The 21272-nt window shown below is 38.2% G+C and overlaps 1 protein-coding gene across 1 annotated transcript in view; it reads left to right on the top strand.

The window, feature by feature from the left end:
- MYO3A (myosin IIIA) overlaps nucleotides 1–21272 on the top strand; it is a 113397-nt gene that overhangs the window by 36614 nt on the left and 55511 nt on the right. Inside the window, exons 6-9 of the mRNA XM_066552110.1 lie at nucleotides 9454–9530; nucleotides 10785–10930; nucleotides 12649–12714; nucleotides 13108–13263. Of these exons, the coding sequence (XP_066408207.1) occupies nucleotides 9454–9530; nucleotides 10785–10930; nucleotides 12649–12714; nucleotides 13108–13263 (445 nt within the window). The remainder of the gene's footprint in view (nucleotides 1–9453; nucleotides 9531–10784; nucleotides 10931–12648; nucleotides 12715–13107; nucleotides 13264–21272) is intronic.

The following is a 21272-nucleotide window of genomic DNA, read 5'->3' as shown; positions in this document are numbered from 1 at the left end:
GTGTGGTTTCAAAATGGGAGAAGAGATATTTAGCTTTATTATTATTATTATTATTTTTATTGTTATTGTTATTATTATTATTATTTTAACTTTGGTCTGAAAACGTCTGAGTGACATTTCATTTGAAATGATTTGAAATTATTTCTGAAATCTCCTGCCATTTCAGTGCTTCTGGGAGCTCAAAAGCCAGGGCTTTTCATGCTTATATATATATATTTTTTTTAATCAAAGAGGATCCTAGAGGACACAACTCTCTATCAGCAAACTAGACAAGTTGCTGATGTCTCAGAAGCCATGGAGGAAAGAACTATTCTTCCACTAAAAGCTATGTGAAACACCTACGGTCACATGGCAAAGTGATTCTTTTAGCTAAAAAGAGGAGACTGTAAGGCTGATGGAAAATTTCTCTTTAGCTATATTTTTGAGGGTTGACCTTTAGGCTGATAGTCTTTACCAAGAGACAGGTAGCTCATACTTCTTCAGGACTACTAAAACCTGCTCTCCCAGACTAGAAATATCTCAGGATGAGCAGCTGTTGCCTTGGAAGTGTCCAGGAAAAAATATAAATTATACTTCCCCACTTAAGAAATGCATCTTTTTCCAGCAGCACTGTTTCTTTCTGAAGGCCATGCCCGTCTTTGCATCAAACATACTTTCATATCACATGTAATTAGACCTTTGCTGTTATTACCAGGAAAGGTCCCTGGGAAAAAAAGTCAGACATCTAGATTGGTATTAGAAATATTCAAGTACCTGTAAGGAGAATAAAATGTGGGTAGACTCATTAAATCTTTAGAATTCGAGCCTGCTTTTAGCCACAAGAGATCCTATGACTCCTCATAGTTTGCCCAGTGGTGTAACTGTGGGGAGGGGGATATTGGAAAGGGTTGGAACTGTATATTTTCAGTTTCTTCTTAGTTGTTTTGCTAATAGTACCTAAAACTCTCCATCACTAGAGGCTCTGGAATAGCAATACATAGGAAAGATCTATGTTTTTTAATATGTAAAGGAGGTTCCAGTGGAAAACATGGAAAAAAGGTAATGCAATCTCACTGCTGCTGGCAGAGGGTGGAAAAATACAAGCTGTGTTGCTGTAGTTAATAGAATGTCTTCAAGTGTTCCTTTAGCACTGTGGATAAATAGGTTGCATAATTAAAACATTTATTGTAATATTAATGGAATATATAGTGAAGCTAGGGTGATTTTCACACTTTAAACACATTTAGTTTGCATTTTTCTGCTTTTGTCATGTTGGATGTAGAAGTTTGTGTGAATATTGTCTTGGCATTCCAAATGCAGTTTCAGATATCCCACTTTGCATATAGCTAGCACAGTTTTATCATGGACAGTAGGCAGGGTCAGCTAGAGATTTACCCTGAGAACAACTCATTGAGGGAAGAATGAATTGGGGAATGGAATATGTATTGCTCTATTTAGACATACTGATATTGCTTTGTATAATACTTGAACTATTGCTTCTCTGTAGTTTGGGAGCTGCAGGTAGACAGAGGTCAGCTTTAGTGTTTGGAATGTAATTGGGTTATTATTTTGCTATGGAGAGAATGATCATTGTTCCTTTAAAGCTATCTGAAGTATTTCAAAGTTAAGAAAAAAAGAAATCTTGATACTGGCATTCCTAGATGGCCTTATTATTGTTGTTATTCAAATTGCAATTTGGTGAAACTAATCAATGGCAAGACACAGTTTTGGTAGCATATTTTTAAATTCATTCTATGTTTACTTTAAAATGAATTCATAATTTCATTTGGGCAATACTAAGTGCAATTATTAATTCCATAATTCAATTGAGTCATTAAAATAAATTTATTGGGGTTTTTTCCCTCTGGAAAGAGTTATTCTGCCAACATCCTGTATTGTCTCAGTGGTATACTACTCTTCCTTAGAAATTATGGATTGTTAGTAGTGCTTTACCACTACTAATGATCAATAACAATTGATCAACATGAGTTAGAATGCACAGGTCTTTCTGTTAAGTATTGTTCCATGATATTTATGTGTATTCTGATACAGAAATACAGGCCAAAACATTTAAAATTCTGTGAATGGGCTAAAAAGGTTGAATTTTTGAAGTGTATCTGAGCCAGCAGCTGCTGTAATGACAAAGCAAGAGAAGTAAAATCAGTTATCCTGTACAGCATGTCCAAACAATGGGAACAGCCTCCATGGAATACTGAGTCCATGGTACAACTGCATCTTGATAATTCCATCTCTTTAATTGTTCAGATCTCCTGGTTTTCTGATGGATGAGGGAGCATTCTGCTGGTCTGGGGGGAAAAGAGCATCTGCAATCTCTGGTTGGGCAGGGAGCTCCAGCACTGTCATCCTTTCACCACGACACTTCACCGGCTCTCGTGTTGTCCTGCTGTGACACAGTGCTATGGCCATTCCTGATATGACCTAAATGACCACAAATTGCCTTGTTAGAGGCAGTTTGTTGACTGATCACAGCTCAGCCTGGCACGTGTCTGAGCCATGTGGCATTGCAGAGGCTCCCAAGGACGGTGCTCAGATTGCATGTGGCACAGGTCAGGCTGCAATGGAGGGAGTCTAGAGCCACCTTGTGATCAGAGAATAGGTTGAGAAGTCAGTTGTGACTGATCCAAGTTCAAATGTTGGGGCATTTCAGTTTCTGTCCCTTTTAATATATATCATCATATGCATGTCCTGCTGATGCTGAAGAGGAGCTCAGCATGACCTTGAGTAGTGTTCCAAACTTTTGTAGATGACTTATTCTGGAGTAGTCAGAATATCCTACTGTGTTCTTTTGTGCTTGCCCTGCATTAGCTATAAATGCTGTCTGAATCATTCTGCAAAAATGAAACAATTAATTAATTTAATTTAATTTGAAAGTTCAAAAATAAAATAATTTTCTTTCTGCCCTTAGCTTACTTTAGGCAATGAGTCATAGCAAGCCTTGTATTCGTCTTAGTCATTCTAGCATACATCCATAATAAAGCTGTCTGCTTCACTGGTTCAGATCAAAACCAGGCTGTTATTGTGTTGTCATTTCTGCATACCATATAGCATGACATTCACATGTTGCTGCTAAAATGCAGCAGGAGACATGGCAGAAGCCAATAAAAGTAAAAGACTTTAAAGAAATCTTTCTTCGTGAGCAGCTTGTCAAACTGCTTTGAACCCAATCAAAATAATAATTCCAAATTTTTCAACCCAGGGTTAGCAGGGATAAGATGGATTGCATTGACTTGAGCTGTGGAGCTTTTTCATTGTTGAATGTTTAATTCTTTGTTGAAGGCTTAGACCTGAAAATTTTTTGGGAGGGCCATGTTTGAATGAAAACCTTTGTGCTGTCCAGTAATAAAAACCAGAAATCATGTGGCCAAATGCTATATCCAGGATAAGCTGTTCACTTGGTCTTTCAAATATTTTCTTCTATTAATTCACATAAGGATGTCACTGGTGGCTTAAGCATTAAAGAAGCTTGATGCTGAAAGCTGGTGTCAGATGCCAGAGACACATGAAGTGAGAAAACAGCCCTTTCTGGCCAGCAAAGACTGCCACTTGGTTTTGTCTTGAGTCACAAACCAGTCATCTCTTGAGGTTATTAGAAACTCTCTAGTCTCATCTGTGTGTACTAAATCCCATTCATTTTTTACCTGAAGATGGAACCCAGTGACTTATTTATACTGGAGTATTCCAGTCCCGAGGTATTTTAAATATTCTGTTCCAACAGCATAGGTGTTTCCAGGATTATTATAACAGGAAAACCATGTCATAGAACAATGAGAAAAATCTCCAGAGTTTTGCTAGTCATACAGGGAGAAAAAACATCCTTTTTGGGTATCAAAGCATCAGTTTGAAATGAAAGGTATAAGAAAGGCGGCATCTGAGAAGGAGGAATTTCCTCACCATCATACTGTACCAGATTGTGTGTAGCTGTACAAGTCCCTGAGGCTCTAGAGAAGAGTAGTTCTCCTATCCAAGTACATCTGGCCAATTGTGCAACAGGACAATAAATGTTCCTGTGCATCCCTCTCAGGAAACCAGCTGAAGCCCTGAAGCATGAGATTTGATTAGAATCATTGGTGGTGTGATGCACTGAACTGGCAGGAGCATGTGGAGGGGAGCCTTGTCACCTGCTCTACTGGAGGCCCAGTCTGTAAAATGAAAGATCTTGGATTTATTAAAGAAAGAGGTCAAACCCTTTTGTTTGAAAAAAAGATTATAAATCTCACAAATGTAGTGAATGTTCTGCCTTTTATTTAGGGCACTGTTTGTCATTTTATTATCAGTATGTACCTTTTAATGATTCTGTATCAGATTTAGGATTTTAATTTTTTTCCTTGTATGCTTAAAAATAATTTTTCTTTGTCTTGAAGCCTCATGGTGAATTTACCATGAAAGCCACTGGACTTTCATTTTGTTAACATCCATTTATATTTGTCCCCCTGTATTTGATAGTACAGATTAACTTTTTTATCCCCTTTTACTCCATGTCTCTTGGTTTTGTAGTAAATGCCATGGATTTTTCATTTCCCAGGCCGTTTATATGTATGGTTTTCCTGAATATTAAGCTTTTGATCTTTCTGGGCCTTTTGGTTATCTTTTGGATATGTCTGTTTCAGTTAAAAATTTGCATCTACAGTGTGTGTTTTCCTGAGGGTTTGGGAAACACTAGTTTTCAACAGTAAAACACTATGTACATCAAAATAATACAGAAAGGACAAGACAAAGGGGGAGGCCCTGAATCTCTTCTTTGCCACTTCGTCTTAACTTGTAATCCCAGATCCCTGAGACCAGTAAGGAAGTCTGGAGCAAGGCAAATGTACCTTCAGTAAAGGGGGATCAGGTTAGATAACATTTAAAAGAATCAGATGGACACAAGTCCATGGGGCCTGTTGGGATGCACCCAGGAGTGCTGAGGAAACTGGCTGATGGCATTGCAAGATCACTGCCAATAATCTTTGAAGCATCTTGGAGATTGGAGGAGATTCCTGAAGCAATGAAGAAAATTATTTTCATTCCAATCTTCAAGAAAGGCAAGAAGGAGGATTCAGAGAACTACAGTCTGGTCAGACCCACATATGATCTCAATCACAGAATGTGATGGAGCCAATAATCCTGGAAATAATTTCTAAATTTCTAGACAAGAAGGTGATAGGGAGGAGGTGGCATGGATTTATAAAAAGCAAGTCATGCTTCCTCATAACATAGCACCTTCCAACATAAAATGCTGCTGAAAATTCTAATACTTTTGACTCATCATTTCAACTTTGTTTCCTATTTCTTTATTTCCATCTTATAGGTCAGAATCTGATTTTTAGTTCTAGACTTAATTTGAGCTCTTCTCACTGACCAGAAGTTCTCAAGCATGGTTTTCTCACAACAGCTCACTGTTGTGCTCTTTTAATTTAAAAGTTTACTTTTAGAGTCAGTTTATAAGGCATAAGGAAATTTGAATATTGACGTTGTTTCAAAAAGTTTCTGAAACATCTCTTGTAAAGTCATCAAACCCACCATTTGTGTCCTTATGGTCTGTTAGTAACATTTTCAATTAAATGTCTTTATGCTTTCTATTCATGATAAATAATTAAATCTGGGAGAAGCTCTTTGATCTCCTTTTACAGTCTTAGTGGGGATTCCACTATATGTGGTTGCATGTAGTTACATACCTAGTGTGTTGTGATGTTTGCCATTTGGACTACCAGAATTGCCTTGATTTGATATTGTTCTTTCCCTGTTGTCTTTTGTCATTTTGTAGTATGAAGGAATTGCAGGATTGCGGTTTTTCTTAGCATTTTGTATGCATTTCAACTGACCTGTCTGAAATATTCTGCCTGGATATGTATCATTACACCAATACAACCTGAAATAAGCAAACAAAGAAATCAGTGTCAAGGGTATCAGCAATTACAGAGGAATTGAGTTATAACTCCACTACTGTTGAGAGGGAAGTAGCTACTGTTTGCATCCTGACAGGAATAGTGGCTTCTTCTCAAAGTGAAGCTTAAGGTGCTAAAGGAAAACCTGGGACCATTAGGACCTGCTGCCTCCAGATCTACTCAAAAAGGTAGAATTATAAAAGATTGACATGAGACTTTAGGGCAAAGAGATGTGGAAGGAGAGGCCACTTTTTTCATCATACAACATGGAACAAGAACGGCAAAATCCAGAGAGCTTAAAGGGAATGGAGTATGAAACACTGCTGCTGTTATACATCTGTTTCCCTAGGAGATTAAAAAAAGATTGGGAAATAATTCAAAGCATTTTGGCCTGCTTAGATCTGTAGGGTTAACAGTGTGAGCAGTCTTTGGTCCAGACACTACCTTAAGGAATGATGGAGTTACATGTTCTTAATCTACAGAAGACCACAATGAGGATGCTTTGGTAGTGAAGTGTACACTAAAGGCACAAATAAAGAAGGAAGAAATAGCTAAGGGAGTGTAAGTCCTTGGGGGTAAGGTCAAGGTCATTATATATGAATGCAGTGTCCCTGCTGTGTGTGAAATGTGAGATTAGTACAATTTACTAGGGCTGGCCCTTCCTTCACCACATCAGGCACTAAAATGGGCATACTGCTGTCACAGAACATCATCATAAAGGGATGTTGTACAGCCTCCCAGTTTAGATCATAATGTTGTCTGCTCAGATTGGGCACTGTGAGACAAGTCTTTCCTAATAGTAGGGAGCTAATATCTGCCCTGTTTTTTCTTTTATTGAGTGCAAAGGTCAGAAACAGATGGATGGCTTTACTTGAAAAGGTATTTCAATATGCCTGTTTTCACAATGAAAATCTTGAAAAATACTCATAGTGTAAATGTCCTAATTTTCAGTTTTTATTAGTAAAATGGTGCCTGAAAAAAATAAGAAGAAATGTAGCTGTATGCACAATATTTTATTTTTGGTGTGCTTTGGCACTATTAATGCACATACTTATAAAGCTCTTAACTTTCATGAGAAAAATAAGTCATATGTAATAAAACATATTACAACATATTTTAGATTTTCTTAGGATAATATTTGGCTCATTTTGCAACAAAGCAGTAGTAAATGGGGAGGGGAGGAACAAGATGGTTTTGTTTGAAAATATGTAGGTTAAAAAAAGTGGCCAGCTATATGCTTGACTGGTTACTGAAATGCTGGAAGAAATGTTACTAAGTGTGGAATTACATCATCTTTCCTCTATACACAGAAAAAGCCCAAGGAAATATCATTTGTCATAAGACCTACACAGCATAATCTGAAATGCCACTTTAATGCTGAGAGCAAAAGGATTAAAAAAACAACCAAACAAAAAGCACACAAAACCCTCAAGAGCCTAAAGAAAGTGGTGAACAATTCAAATTAAATCAGTTTTTTATTGAAATGAAACAAGGGTGAGGAGGAAAAAATCTTCAGTTCATTTAATAATTACAGTTTGAAGAGGGAAAAAACCCAACCGTGCATAGACAGAGAAGATTGAACACATTAATGTACCTTTTATATTTTGTTCCTAATCTCTACAGAAAGTTATGATTATTTATAAAATCTGACACTAGAATCATAAAAACATAGTCAGTGTCTTTCTTTGCCTGCAGATCTTAATCTCATATCCTTGTCCAAGACTGCAAAAAATGAGCTTTGCACAGGGGACTCCCGCAACATGGAGGAAGGGAGAGTAGCCTCAGCTCCCCCTGAAATCAAGGAGATCTCACATAATAATGTCTGTTGGCATCCCTGCAGTGGTTTCAAGAGCTGAGGTGATGTGTGACATGTTTTTCTGGGAGCTCAGAACAGCCACAGACTCTGTGAGCCGGAAGCTGGATCTCAGACAACTCCTTGAGATGGCAAAAACAAAGCCCCTGCTTAGCTGAGTAGAAGTAGGATTGATGGACTTTGTGCTAAGACTCACATTGTCCCGCTTTCCATGATGCATAACACTGTGTATTGGACTTTCTGCAGACATAAAGAGAGAAAAAGATGAACTTTCTCAAGGCTGGTTTAGACTAGAGGGAGGCAGCCACAGTGGTTGCATTTATCTCAAAGGAGCAGGTGGGGTATTCCTTACAGTCTTTATTTTCAGATGTTGCATACTTTTCTGTGAGAGCCAAATGCAGATATTTAGTGAATCAGAGCTGAACATGTAGCTTTAGAGTGAAAAAACAGATCAAGGTCTCTTTACCTATACTGAAAAAACCCACAACAATCAAACCTGCCCAGACAGAGATTTAGTTAATATTCCGATTGGGTAGTTAATGTGAATTGCTCTTGTTATGAACTGTCTGCAGGCTTTTTAGGAGGAGAAGGTCAAGCATTTTCAAACCAGACAATACAGAGTTGAAACTGGACAGGAGTGCTCAATGGAGCTTCATGTGTTTCAGAGCAATGAAATGGAACTCACAGAGTGAAACCAAGTCCTTTTACATTTTAAAGAAAAGGCAGATATATGCGTAAAAGCAAAATAAGTGAGCTCCAGTGTCAGTCAGACTGAGGCTGGAGCATGTGTATGTAGAGCACAGGACCTTTCTGGTCATCCATGGCATCAGCTCTTCAGAATATGCCTCTGGTGGACCTCACTGTTGGCTATTACTCAAACCCATAATAGTTTAGGGCTTGCTAGCTGAAGGGCTGTTTTCTCCATGTGTGGACTTCACTGTTATTTGTGACTCATAAATCCATAATAGTTTGGGCATGCTGGCTGAGAGGCTGTTTTTTCTATGTTGTACTGTCCCTTTTGCATGCACTATTTCCAACCAGTACACCCTTGTTTTTTAAGGAAGGAAGTTGGTGGCAGGCTGCTCAGAATTGTGTTGTAGCCCACTTGAATTTCTAATATTTCAGTGTCTTTTAACTCAAAACTGCAAGGAACCTTTGAACTTCAGAGTTCACTTTCCAACCCTTGGCCTGAAATAGTTAATTCCCTAAACTACAGCTCATATTGCAAAGCTGATTTACAGGATTGTTGCTTTGAGAATGTGCTTTGAGCATGGAGAGACTTCTCCTTTTGTAAGAATTTTTGAGGTTTCACTGTTTTGTTGTTTCTTTTTTATGGCAGAGCAGTTAAGAGACAAGAATAGGTATATTTTAGTGTTAGCATGAAATATATATATATATAATGAAATGGAGGGTTAGTGTCAGTAGTGAGCATTAGAAGGCGTGGAAGGTGCAGTACTTTTCCACCCTCCATAAGGTGTTTTACTGCTCTCTTAAAACAGGATGTAGAAAAACTTTGATTGACCAGTCAAAAAATATGGAGTCAGATTAATAATCAAATGCTCATTTGGGACTAAGTCCGGGTCCTGCTGAAGCCACTGAAAAAAAGGATGCAGAGAAGCTTTCAGGACTGGGCCTCTCTTTCCAGAGAACTGGAAAGATGTATCTAAGATTCACCTGTGCAGGAAGTTGTAGCATGACAAGAGGAGGATGTCACCCTTCAGAGGGGCTGTCTTGGATGGAAACTGCTCTGCTGATGGCTTCCCCTCGTTCTTCCAGGTGTGTCTGCTCAGCTGACCAGCACTCGTCTCCGTCGGAACACCTCCGTGGGCACCCCGTTCTGGATGGCTCCAGAGGTCAGCTTTCAGAACATTTTGTCACTGGTGCTCAAACTGCTGTATTCTGCATGTCTGCTCCTTGTCTTTCTTCCTGGTCCTTTCACCAAATGAAACAGCAATGTCCTTTTAAAAAGTGCTTTAAACCTTTCTGTCTTATATGTTTGCAAGAATTAAGTTTAAATTAAGTTTGGTTTTGAAATTACAAGATTAGAGGCAGGGTGCAAGACTCTGAAATGCTTACTAAAATGTTGAAGAATATAGAGTGCTCCTATTGGTACTTTCTAGCCTTTCAAGCTCTGAAACTATAGATATCTCCCCATGGATGGAAGGAGCCCAAGGTGGTACTGTGATAAATTATAGCTTCTATTTTTTGACTTCTGCACCTGGAAAGTTTTTGATACTATATATCCATTCTTGATTCATCAAGAAATTGAAAAGGTTATTATGAATGAAGAAGCTGCACTATGATTCTCTGGAGGTTTTTCCTGACTGAAATTGAAACATATACAGATACATTTTAAGCTGAGACAAGAAAAATATTTCCTTATAAATAAGCTTGTCTACTTAGAGTATTTGTGGGCACACAAACACACGCAAGTACATCTGTTTATAGCACATGAAACTAGTCTGTTTATACATATTTATTTTTATCAACACACTCTGTTCATACATATAAGTCTAGCCATTTAACTAATGGTATACATGTTGGTTTAGATCTGCACCTAATGGGATGAAAAATTCTAGATTCATCCAGCATTATGGATAAGCTGAAATGTATTTGAAGGTAAATACTTTGCTGTGATCTAATGAACTTTGTCCAGATTCACTTGATCTGGAAATTGGCTGATTTGGTTGAATAGGGACCCAGTAAGAGATAGTAAATCCAGCTTCTGCTTTTCTGATTGTTTCAGTTCATAGAGCAGTATACTTACAATAATTACTTAGAAAGAATAATGCATATAAAGAGTTGTAGGATTGTTGGTTTTCCTTCTACTTCCTTTGTTGTGGGATGGAATTTGTTCAGCTGAAAAAGCCATGGATTTGTACCCTTTCTCCGAATCAGAGAACATCTGGCTGGAGAATGTGGTGTTCATGGACACCTGCTTTTTCTACTTTAAACACTGGGGGGGGTTGGCAATCGGATGGATGCTTTAGCTTTCTAAATGTGTGCATATCTGTTTATTTCACTGAGTAATCTGTAAGAGATTCCTCCAACTGTGGGTATGCTCTTAAATGGGGACATTTAACCATCCCAGTCTTTTACTCCAACAGGTGATTGCCTGTGAGCAGCAGCTAGATAGCTCTTATGATGCTAGATGTGATGCATGGTCACTGGGTATTACTGCAATAGAGTTGGGAGATGGAGATCCACCCCTTGCTGATTTGCATCCCATGAGGGCACTCTTCAAAATACCAAGGTAATAGCTGATGTCTTTGTTTATTGATGGGTTAGACTGAAGCTTTTCCTTAAAGTTTGCTTTCCAAAAGTTTTTGCTTCCCAAAAGTTTGTTTTCTTCAAACTTAGACAATGTAAGTTTGTGGACTTGTTTTATATTACTTATACTAGGAGGTATGTTTAAAATACTTTGCCCAGTTGTATTTTCTGCAGGGTCTGCTTTAACCATGTGGGCACATTGAGAAGTTCAGAGCTGATTTTTAGCTACATTTGAGAAAAAGTCATAGGGCCTTCTCCTGAGTGAGCTGCTGCCACGTGAAAACAGGACTTGCTTGAGTCTCGTATTTTCTGTTACAAAGAATGATGTATGATAGAAATACAGAGTCTGAATACACAGCCACTGTGGTGAACAGGTCCCATATTTGTCTTCAGGAGTTATCTTCTATCCTCTGAAGCAGAGGTTGTTCCCCCACTCCCATGCATTTAGGCTTCAGCTTTTCATTAGCTTGTGCTGCTTCTGGCAGTTCCAGTGTTGCTGTCCTTGGGCAGCGCAAATAGCAACTTATTTTGTGTTTTTTGCTTTGAAGCTGGAAATGTAAGTAGGCAAAGTGCCACTTATGGCATTTCAAAGAACATCAATCTCCAAATCTGTAGTAATGATCATACAGTAGTACTTTGTGGATTTCATACTAGGAACTGGAGCAGTACCACAACAGCTGAGCCCCACATGGTATATGTAAGTGCTTGGAGTCTTTTTCAGCCAAGACACCCAAATTAGTTTAAATTACCTTTAGGTTTAAGAAATCTTGGCTGACCTGGCACTGAAGCAGAGTATGAATGCTCTTCCTACCTTTGCTTGATGTGGAAAAAGCAGTTGCAAACTATTGTGGTCAGTCACTGCAGCTAGGACTTCAAAAAAGCTTCTGGCTTATACTCTCACAAGTACTGGGCACCTTTCTGCTCTGGAGCAATATAAGATCAATACTCTTTCATTCTGTTTAGTAAAACCTGAGAGCAATAGAGTAAACATTAAGCAGCACTTGAAGGAAAGCAGTTTTGGTTGATTGAAAAGAGACAGGAAGTCACCTTGTCTATTGGCTGGTCATTCCTTTTGTCTTCACGGCCATACTCAGTGAAAATGGCATCTTTGAATGGAAGAAGACTGTCAACACTGTTTCAACTAAAATAACACCTAGAGTAAACAGCTCTAACAATAGAAAAGAAAGCAGTATATCCATTTACAATAGATCTCTATTTAAACCTTCACTTCTGATTATCTTCTCATGAATGAGGAATAATTAATAAAGAACCAATTCCTTTGGACACTTTGTTCAGCAAGTTGATGAATTCAATCCTTTTGAGAAAACTTAAAATAGAATTGCTTTTTAAAATTTCTCCTAAGAAAGTATATTGTTTCAGGCTTGAAAAAAGGAATTTGCCATTGCAAGTGAATAGTGATTAATGAGTTGTTAGTTTAATTTCTTTTTACTGATTTGATTGAAAAAATCACAGAGATTCTTAGCTACACTTGGTAGATTATCTCGATGCTATTTCTCCTTATTAGTTATGTAAAGCAGGAGAACCAATGAGGCATTGCATCATCTACCCATGCTTCTTTTACCAGTGGAAATCAATATCTTTTTTCAGTGGCCTTCTAAAACTCATTACTCAGCCTGCCTTCACACATTGTTTTTGTCAAGTGAGTAGCTTATTAACTTATCACCACACTGACCTTTGCAGGAATCCTCCTCCAACGCTACAGCAGCCTGAACTGTGGTCACCTGAATTCAATGACTTCATTAATAAGTGAGTAACAACTGAGACCACTCTGGTTGAATATGGAACATGTGTAAATGTCATGTGTAAAATATCTTTTGTGGAAATCTGTTGCAACTAATACTCTCCCTTAAGAGGTTGGTTAGTAAATCCATTTGACTTCCAAGTGAAGCTCTGTATTTATACGTGAAATAGCATTTCAATACCCTTGACTTTTTAAAGTTAAAGAACATTTATTTTTAAAATGCAATAATTTAACTTTTTGGACTCATCAATTCTGTGAAGTCGTATCAGTTTTTCGTGCAGAGCTGTTTTGATTAAGACAGATATATTTATTATGGAGTCATGAATGAACTCCAGACAAGCATTTCAAAACTTAACTGCAAACCCTCAATGATCATATGTTTTTTTCTGCCAGCACAGGTGCTTGACTAAAGATTATGAGAAGCGTCCAACAGTATCTACTCTTTTGCAGCATGATTTTATTAAGCAAATTGAAGGAAAAGAAAACGTGCTACAAAGGCAACTCATGGAATTTATTGATGTTCATCAACAAATGGGAGTCACTGAAAAGGCAAGGTAAAGGTAGCTAAAGAGTAGACCAGTTGGGTCAGTTTTGATACTTCCACTGTTTCAGAATGACTAGCACTCAGAGAAAGATTCAACCCTTATAATTTTAGATGGCAAAAAAATTGAAAGTTTAGTATTTGAGGTCCCCTGCACTACCAATGGAAACAGAGAGGCATCATGATTCACATGTGGGATGAAACAATCTTTAGAAGTGCCTCCCCTTTTTTCTGAGGCTCCAGATATAGTCTTAGACCCCAGCTTTTAGAAGGCTAAGTTTAGGTGAAATTAATGTTTGGCATTTTCATACATTTGCATGGTCAGCTAATGTTTAGTTTGAGCAAGTATGCTAAAACCAGCTGGTTGGGTTCCTGCAGGAATTGGATGTTTCTGACTGAAATAAGTGATGGTCCTAGCAGACCATGTTTTGCAAACTTCAAATCCTATGTCTTCTTGAATGGAAACTTTCTTTCTTCCACTAGCATCTAAGTGATATCAATTCTGAGCAAATCACTTAACAACTGATGGCTTTTTTTGAAAATACTTAAAAATGCCTTGGCTCAGTTTTACAATTGAAAAACTCCATACAGTAAACATATGTATCAGATGTGAAATGTTGTAGAATAGTATTGAAGTACCACTGGTGTGACTGCTCCTGCTTCAAGGAAAAGCACCATGCTTTTACTTTTTTTTTTTTTTTTAATGGAACATGAAATTTAAAAGTCATTTTGGCATTATCATTTATGTGGAAAAAGCTTGTTAAAATCTACCACATTTCCTTTGACACATTTAGAGTAACAATATATACAGCAGTCTTCAGTTCTAGTTCTGGGGAATTTTCTATACTGTATGCTTTAAAGATAATAGTAAAAATATATTTCTAAATAATTATGACATTGAAGTTTTTTAACTTTAACTGGATGTGAGAGGAGTAGTGCTTTCTCTTTTCTGACACTGCAGTATAAAACTATGCATTTGGCTTACATTTAAGCTTCAGACTGGATTTAAATGCTCTATATATTGTAGACTTGACATTTGCTTAATCCAGAAAGATTCTTGAATTCAAATAAGCTTATCGGATGTCAGTGCTGAGCACTCAACCAGCAACATAATCCAGACTTTAAATAGCATTTATTTAAAAAACACAGGGAAATGATATGTGGTAAAATAAGTCCAAACGACTAGGTTATATTAATTAAAATCTTATTAACACTTGGGATATTAGTCCTTTAAAAGCCTAAATAATTTTGAAAAAAATCAAGCTTCCAGTCAATTAGATATTGTGGCTTTTTTTACCCATTTTAGAGAACTCACTTTTGTTTTCATATTCTTTTTTTTTTTCAAATCCTTTACTTTTTCATGTAAATGCTGCATAAAGCAAACTGCATGAACTTTTTTTTTTCTGTACAATACAAACATAAAGAAAGTGGCCCAGTACAGAGCAGTCAAGTGGTACAAGAAGAGGATGATCTACTGGTATTTTCTCTGTCCTGTTTAAACTGTGTTTTATAAACTGATCTCTCTTCATTAGAACTAGAATTTAAGGGAATATATTACCATGTGATGAAGTTACCTATCCATTTATAGTTGATCAAGTGTAACTTTTAAGTCATATTTCCCAAAGGAAAACAGAATTTTCTCTTTCAAAATAATAATAAAATGAAATATATAACATAATTTCTTATTTGAATCTGTGAAAAAATGTACTTGTTTAATTCAGAGTGTAATCTAAATGGCAGGGTTAAACTGAGCGGAGCCCATATTTCGGTTTACCAGTTTAAAATACTAACAAGTAGTATTTCTAACCTAAATTATTTTGTGATTGTGCAATTTTGTGAAATACAGTTAGACTGACTACAGAACAGCATTTGTATTTTTTTCTGCTGTGAATGATAAGAGATTATGCAAAGATTTTTAAATTCAATAGTCATGCTTTTTTAAAAGTCTTTTATTACTAATTCTATGTATCTTCTGACCTTTAATCTGCACAAAGCAAATGGTGTTAAAAGCAATGTGTGTACAGAAGTACCATGTAAATCTGATTTGAAATCAAGACATAAGTGTTATAGTGACAAGTCCCCTGGAAGAGCTGCTCTTTTCTTGTTTATGCTATTCTGGCACTGTTTTTACAGTAATGTGTTAAGGTCCTACTGTGAAATTTCTGAACAGTGGAATGGCAACTTTCAGCAGTGGCTGGCAACTTTCCTTGTAAAACTTCTTCCTGATCTCGAGCTCACACTCTCTCAGTCCCTAATTTGAAGGCATAACTCTCCTCCTTCTTGACAATGGGAGTGACAGTGGGAGGCAGGTAATTGAAGGGGTTAAAGATCTTTTCCTTCTACTGCAGGAAGAAATCCTGCTACCTGAATTGTGTTGTTTAAATGGGCATTGGAATATAAAGTCAATAAACTTGGTAATGTTGAGTTAAAGCTGAAAATTAGGAATCCAGTTATTTTCTTTGTATGTGTTTACTCTCCTCATCAAATTTAATTCATTTATTGCAGTTTCATATTTCAAAGGAAAAAAAATTAACAGCTGAAGTCCAGCCACTAGGTTTTTTGGTGTGCACTATTTCTGTTTTCACTCAAAATCAAGTCACCTTCTTAGCCCATTGGGCTGAGGTGCAATTTGGTTCTGACTGCTTTCTGCAGCAGTAGCCTGTTGATGTGCTTGTGATCTTACCTTGCAGTTTGCTGAATGTGCAGTTGATACAGCCCAAAAAGAAAAGCTCATAACGTTATGTCACGTTCTCATGGGTCTTTTGCACAGGACCTTACCCTCATGTGCAATCCTTGTGCACTGTGTGTGCTCAGGAAGGATGTGAAACCTCTAGGCAGAGTGGAGCCACCCTGAAATCTCTGTCATTGGCACCATTGTTCCTGAGGTATTTTCTCACACTGAGGAGTCACTGAGCCATGAGGGCCCTCAACCTTCCCAGTGTTGTTATTCTAGTGAAGAGCAACCAAGGTTTTTAGGTCCTGCATTGTACTGCATCCTCTCAAGAGATGGAAACAAGAGAAACAAGAGGAAGAAAGCCCACCAACCACCTGACTAACCAGGGAAATCTCAATTAACACTGATAAAACTTTAGATAGCAATGTACCACTGCCTGGCTCCAGGTTTCATCAAAGTGATAGAAGGTTTTTCAGTAGCCTTTGAGCAGTGTTCTAGCGCTAGAATATCTTGTGCTACTCAAGACTCAAAAAAGCATGGATACTAGCAGAAAGCTTCATTGAAAATTCCACTTTTTTACTTTGAGTAAATGCAGTATATTTTTTTCTAAAATAATCATATTCTTATGCTAAAAATATCTATTTGCAACTTAACCTTTCCTAGCTCAGAACTTAGGCTGAAATGACAATGGGAATAGCAGGAGAAAATATTCCTTGATACATTAACATTTTCCCATAGCTTCCTGACTATAGCATCTTTAAAATCTGCTGCTGGGAATGATATATGAGCTACATATCAAATATGCTGTATGAGATATGCTATATGGGCTAAATTCACATTAAAGAAGAGGTGAAGCCGGCAGAGTTGCATACTAAGTGCAATTAATTTTGATGGGTTTTTTGTGTGGAGAGTCCCTTTCAGGACAGGGTCCCTGAGCTTGACAATGCTTTCAGTATAGCTGTTAAAATTTATAATTAGTGATGAAAATAGTTATTAAAAATGAGTACTGCAGCATATACCCAAAAACAGTTCTAAAAATACACTACTTGCTAGGCCAAAAGAGGGAAAAAATCCCTGCATTGTAAAGAATTTTTACTCTGCAACAGAAATAGCTGTCTTTGAAACAACCTTCAGAACTGTCGCATCTACACCTGACAGTCAGGCTTGTAAGACTTTTATCTCGAATTGTTCGGCTGTCTTCTTCTTGACTGCTTTTACAATAATCTCTGCAGAAATATGCAATGATTAGTACATTGTGTATTTCCTGGGAATTGTGAGTCATTCCAGAAATGAGCTGTACATATGAGGGGTATTCAGTGCACCTAGATTTCAGCAGATGACTCTGGTCCCCAGATTAAGAGTTATCTTTATATACTCTCTGAGTAATTATGGGAAAGAGACCTATTCTACTGCAAACTGAGGCAAAGTTTTGGGTAAACTGAATTATTTTCTTAGGAGTTTGTCCTCCTGTATTGGCCATATAGGGTTGGCACTAAAATCAGTAACAGAGTCCTAAACAGTTGCTATATTTAACTATTTGGAAAGGCCAGGGAGGTAATTTCATAGAAGTTCATGTACAACATGCACAAAGGTGACTGTCAATTTATTGACCCCTATAAAAAGCAGGGAGTACCATAAAGTTTCCTTTCGTGACTTTTCGTGATTGCACAGACTTGTGTCGCCCATTTTCTGGTTGTTCACTCTGTCCCAGTCTCTCTGACTCATCCTGACAGTGGAAAGCAGCTGACAGCAGCTGACAGCTGACAGCTCTGCGGGGCAGGCTGTAGGAGAGGATGGGAGATCCCCATGCTGGCTTGACAAAGACAATATCAGGAGCAGTACAAGATAGGACACACAGAGTCCAGTGCTGTCTTGGCCAAGGTCTCCAGATGACATCTGGATGGGAGTAGTGGCTGAAACGGGGGGTTTTAGAATTTGGATTCAATCTTTGATCCCTTCAGACCATTTCTTCTTCTCCTGGAACTCAGTGTGGGCTTTGTTATACCAAGAAGTCTGTGCTCCTGCATTGAGGACACTCCTATGTAGGATGGCTGTGCTGCAAACCTCTCTCAGGCTGAGAAGCAGTAAGGAGTTCTGGGAACAAAGGCCTTAGAATAAGCTGATCTCCAGTCCCATAGCTATAACACATCTCTATATCTGAATAATGTTCTTCTGTATAAAACAATGGACAACAGCAATGCCTGAATGAAGAATAGTTTACCTTCTGAAGAAAACAGGAAGGTTTCCTCCTGCATTCAGAACTCCTCAGGAAAAATGCTCTGCAAGTGGTACTTTACTGTTGTGCCAGTCCACTTGCTCAGCAACTCATTTCTCCTGAAGGTGGGACACTTCAGCAGGCATTTCATGCCCATGAAGCTTCCCCTTTATCATCTCGATGTGGCTCTGAGCACAGGGCCTGGGCCTGATTCATGAGGAGCTAATCCCAGAGTCCTTTTAGAGATCTCCTATTTGCTCAGTTAAGAACACTACTTCCCCCTGAAATTTGTCAGGGATACAGGTATTTCTTGAGGCTGTTGTGAAAGAATAATAATCTGCTTTGTTTACAGGTCATGGAAGAGCAGCACAAATTTTGTCCAACAGATTGTGCAGAGTTGGGCACAGGCCACCTCTGAATCAAAAGCCCCATAGCTCTGCAGGGCAACAGTGTGCTCTGAGAAACATTGCATAAGCTGCACAGCTCCCTGAGACTGCAGCCTGTAGTGTCACTGCTGTCAATCATTTAAATACAGAGGGGAACACAGGTTTGTCTGCAAAGCATTATGCAGATGCAGCTGGAGGCTTATCACTGAAGTGTTACACTTTCTAAAGTCAAGTACAGATTTTTCATAGGTAGCAGGCTGTAGTTTTATTTAGGCAGATTTCAAAGATATCTGTGAAGAAAAAGATTGGATTTTAAGTTTGAATTAATACTGCTTTGCCCAGCCTCCAGAGAAGTAGAATCACCAGCAATGACAGATCCTGTAGAGGTTTCTCTGTGTTGCATCTTTGTCACTTTACTGCTGTTTGTAACTACTGGGAGGTGTACAGCTGTTTCCACCTTCACCTTACAAAAACCTCATTATTTTTAGTTTCTTCTGTACACTCAGACTAAGGCCAACCCTTTTACTGTCACTTCTTAGTCTGTAGATGATTCTCCAACCAGTTTAGGCAGAGAGTTCAGCAGGGCATCATGAGTCACACTTGCCTTTTCATGGTATTTTTGGAACTATCAGAAATCTTTAAAATACATTCTGACAATTTGAAGAAAAAAGCTGCGGTTGCCTCATTTTGATTTAACTGAATCTTGAAAGATAAGTGGGGGGAGGGGAGCATTGATGTGAAAGAAAATGCACAGAAACAATGCTGCCTTGACTCATTTCCTTGTCCTTACTGCATTGAAGGTTCTGGCCTTAAGCTGCCTGAATTGCTTGTCAGGCATGCTTGTAAAATCCAATGCATCCAATATATTTTTGAGCAGAACAGAGATACATGGTTATTTCAGTTCACAATGTCTATGTGCATGATCTTAATGAAACTCCAGCACTGATGTCAACAGCACTGATGTGGGCTTTTTTTAAGTGGAGTGAAGCAGTATAACTGCCCTTGAGGGGTCTGTGCCCTTTGACAGCAAAGTGGAAAAATATTGTGTTCTGCAAATCTGCCACTCTTATGTACTCTGGAGAACGGAGAATATAATCTAGCCCAACAAGCGCTAGTGTTCTCATAATGTCAGCTGAGGAGGATTACAGGAGGATCGATTTTATGTAATTAAACTTCCCTGGCATACACAGAGATCTGTTTCCTTAAAAGAAAAAAAAAAAAATAGAAAAAGAAAAATGTCCGTGACGGGAGCATTCTCCTCCCTTCCTGCACAGCAATTGTTAGTTTCTTACAATAAATGAAAATTGGTAATTGAAACTAATCCTGGGAAATACCACTCTCTCACTGATATGCAGTAACATTTAAGGATCTAACTTATTAAAAAAAATGTGTTCAATGTGTAACAGCTCCACCAGAAATGGAAAGCAAAGCTTGACAGATGCTTTGTTTTGGGTCTTTCTTCAGCAACGGAAAAAATAGAACAGTAGAGCTTGACATAGTCCTGCAATTCCCACATCTTTCCCTTGTGTGTATATTGATAGCTCTCTCTCAAAGTCACACTGATATCAGATGCATCTTCTGGACATAAAATGACCTTCATACAGGTACAAAGGAGAAATTGTTTCAGCTGTCGAAATTTAACTTTTTTCAAATGAAACTTTTAAAAAGAGGGATAAATAGAAGTGTGAATTATAGAGGGGATGAATTTCTATTGCGAGGGTAGGATTTTGTCTGCACCTCTGACTTTGGATTCAATAATGTCCTTTAGCTGCTAAATGCAAATCAAACAGCAGCAGATCATGCAAGGCTGAGGAGTTAATTTAAATCTTTATATTACCACCTCCTCTTTAATACTGCCTGGAGTACATGCTACCAAAAGTGGTCTCATACTGTTGTTGCAAAGACAACAAAGACTATCAGGACAGCTCTCATGGTAAAAGTGGATTCCAAAGGAAAGGGAAGAATAGGTCAAACCTGGGATAATGTAGATCCTGTCAATCCTTTGGTTCATTTTGCTTTCTCGTCACTTAGCCTCCTCACTGGATACTGTGCTGCAATTTTAGTACAGAAACTGTGAAACTATGGTAGCTCTTGCAAGGAAGTCTTACATATTTGTGTCTTGATATTAAAGCTGCAGAATTAGTCAGCTGTGCGTGTGAAGCTCCTGCCTTTGCACTGTGAACAATTAAAAAACTCTAGTGGTATATGGCACCTGTATAAAGGAGGAAGAAACTGGCACCAGGATGAGGACAGGCCATTCTGTCATCCTCAGGGAATGATTGTTAGAGACAAGAAAAATTGAAAGAAGTGATAGATGAAGTGCACTCTGGTCTGGATTTCCATCATTCAGATTGTGAGTGCACTTACAGTGTGGGAGGGCATCATTTGCCCATTTCTTTCAGTCCCTTTTCAGTCCTGGCAGATAGGTATTGCACCAAGTTGGTGTCTGCTTGAGTTTCTGCATCTACATTGCCTGGTAGTGCACAGCCAGTATGACATGAAGCAGTACTCATGAACTCGGTGATGTTGATGGAACAGGTACATATGCAGTAAATCTGTGGGTGTTCAGCTTTCCCCATCAGTGTGATGTTCACTCACTCTAACTTTCCATCTTGGTGTGACTACACTCTTTCTTCTGTCATCTGTTCGCTGTATATCAAAATTCTTGCCTGTGTAGAAAACACCTGTCTGCTTTTATCTATACCATATATCCAAATATCAAAATTAAACAAAGAATTTCCCTGGTC

The sequence above is a fragment of the Molothrus aeneus genome, chromosome 1 (genome assembly GCF_037042795.1).
Source record: "Molothrus aeneus isolate 106 chromosome 1, BPBGC_Maene_1.0, whole genome shotgun sequence".
NCBI lineage: Eukaryota > Metazoa > Chordata > Aves > Passeriformes > Icteridae > Molothrus > Molothrus aeneus.
This window is presented reverse-complemented; position numbering and strand designations above follow the sequence as displayed.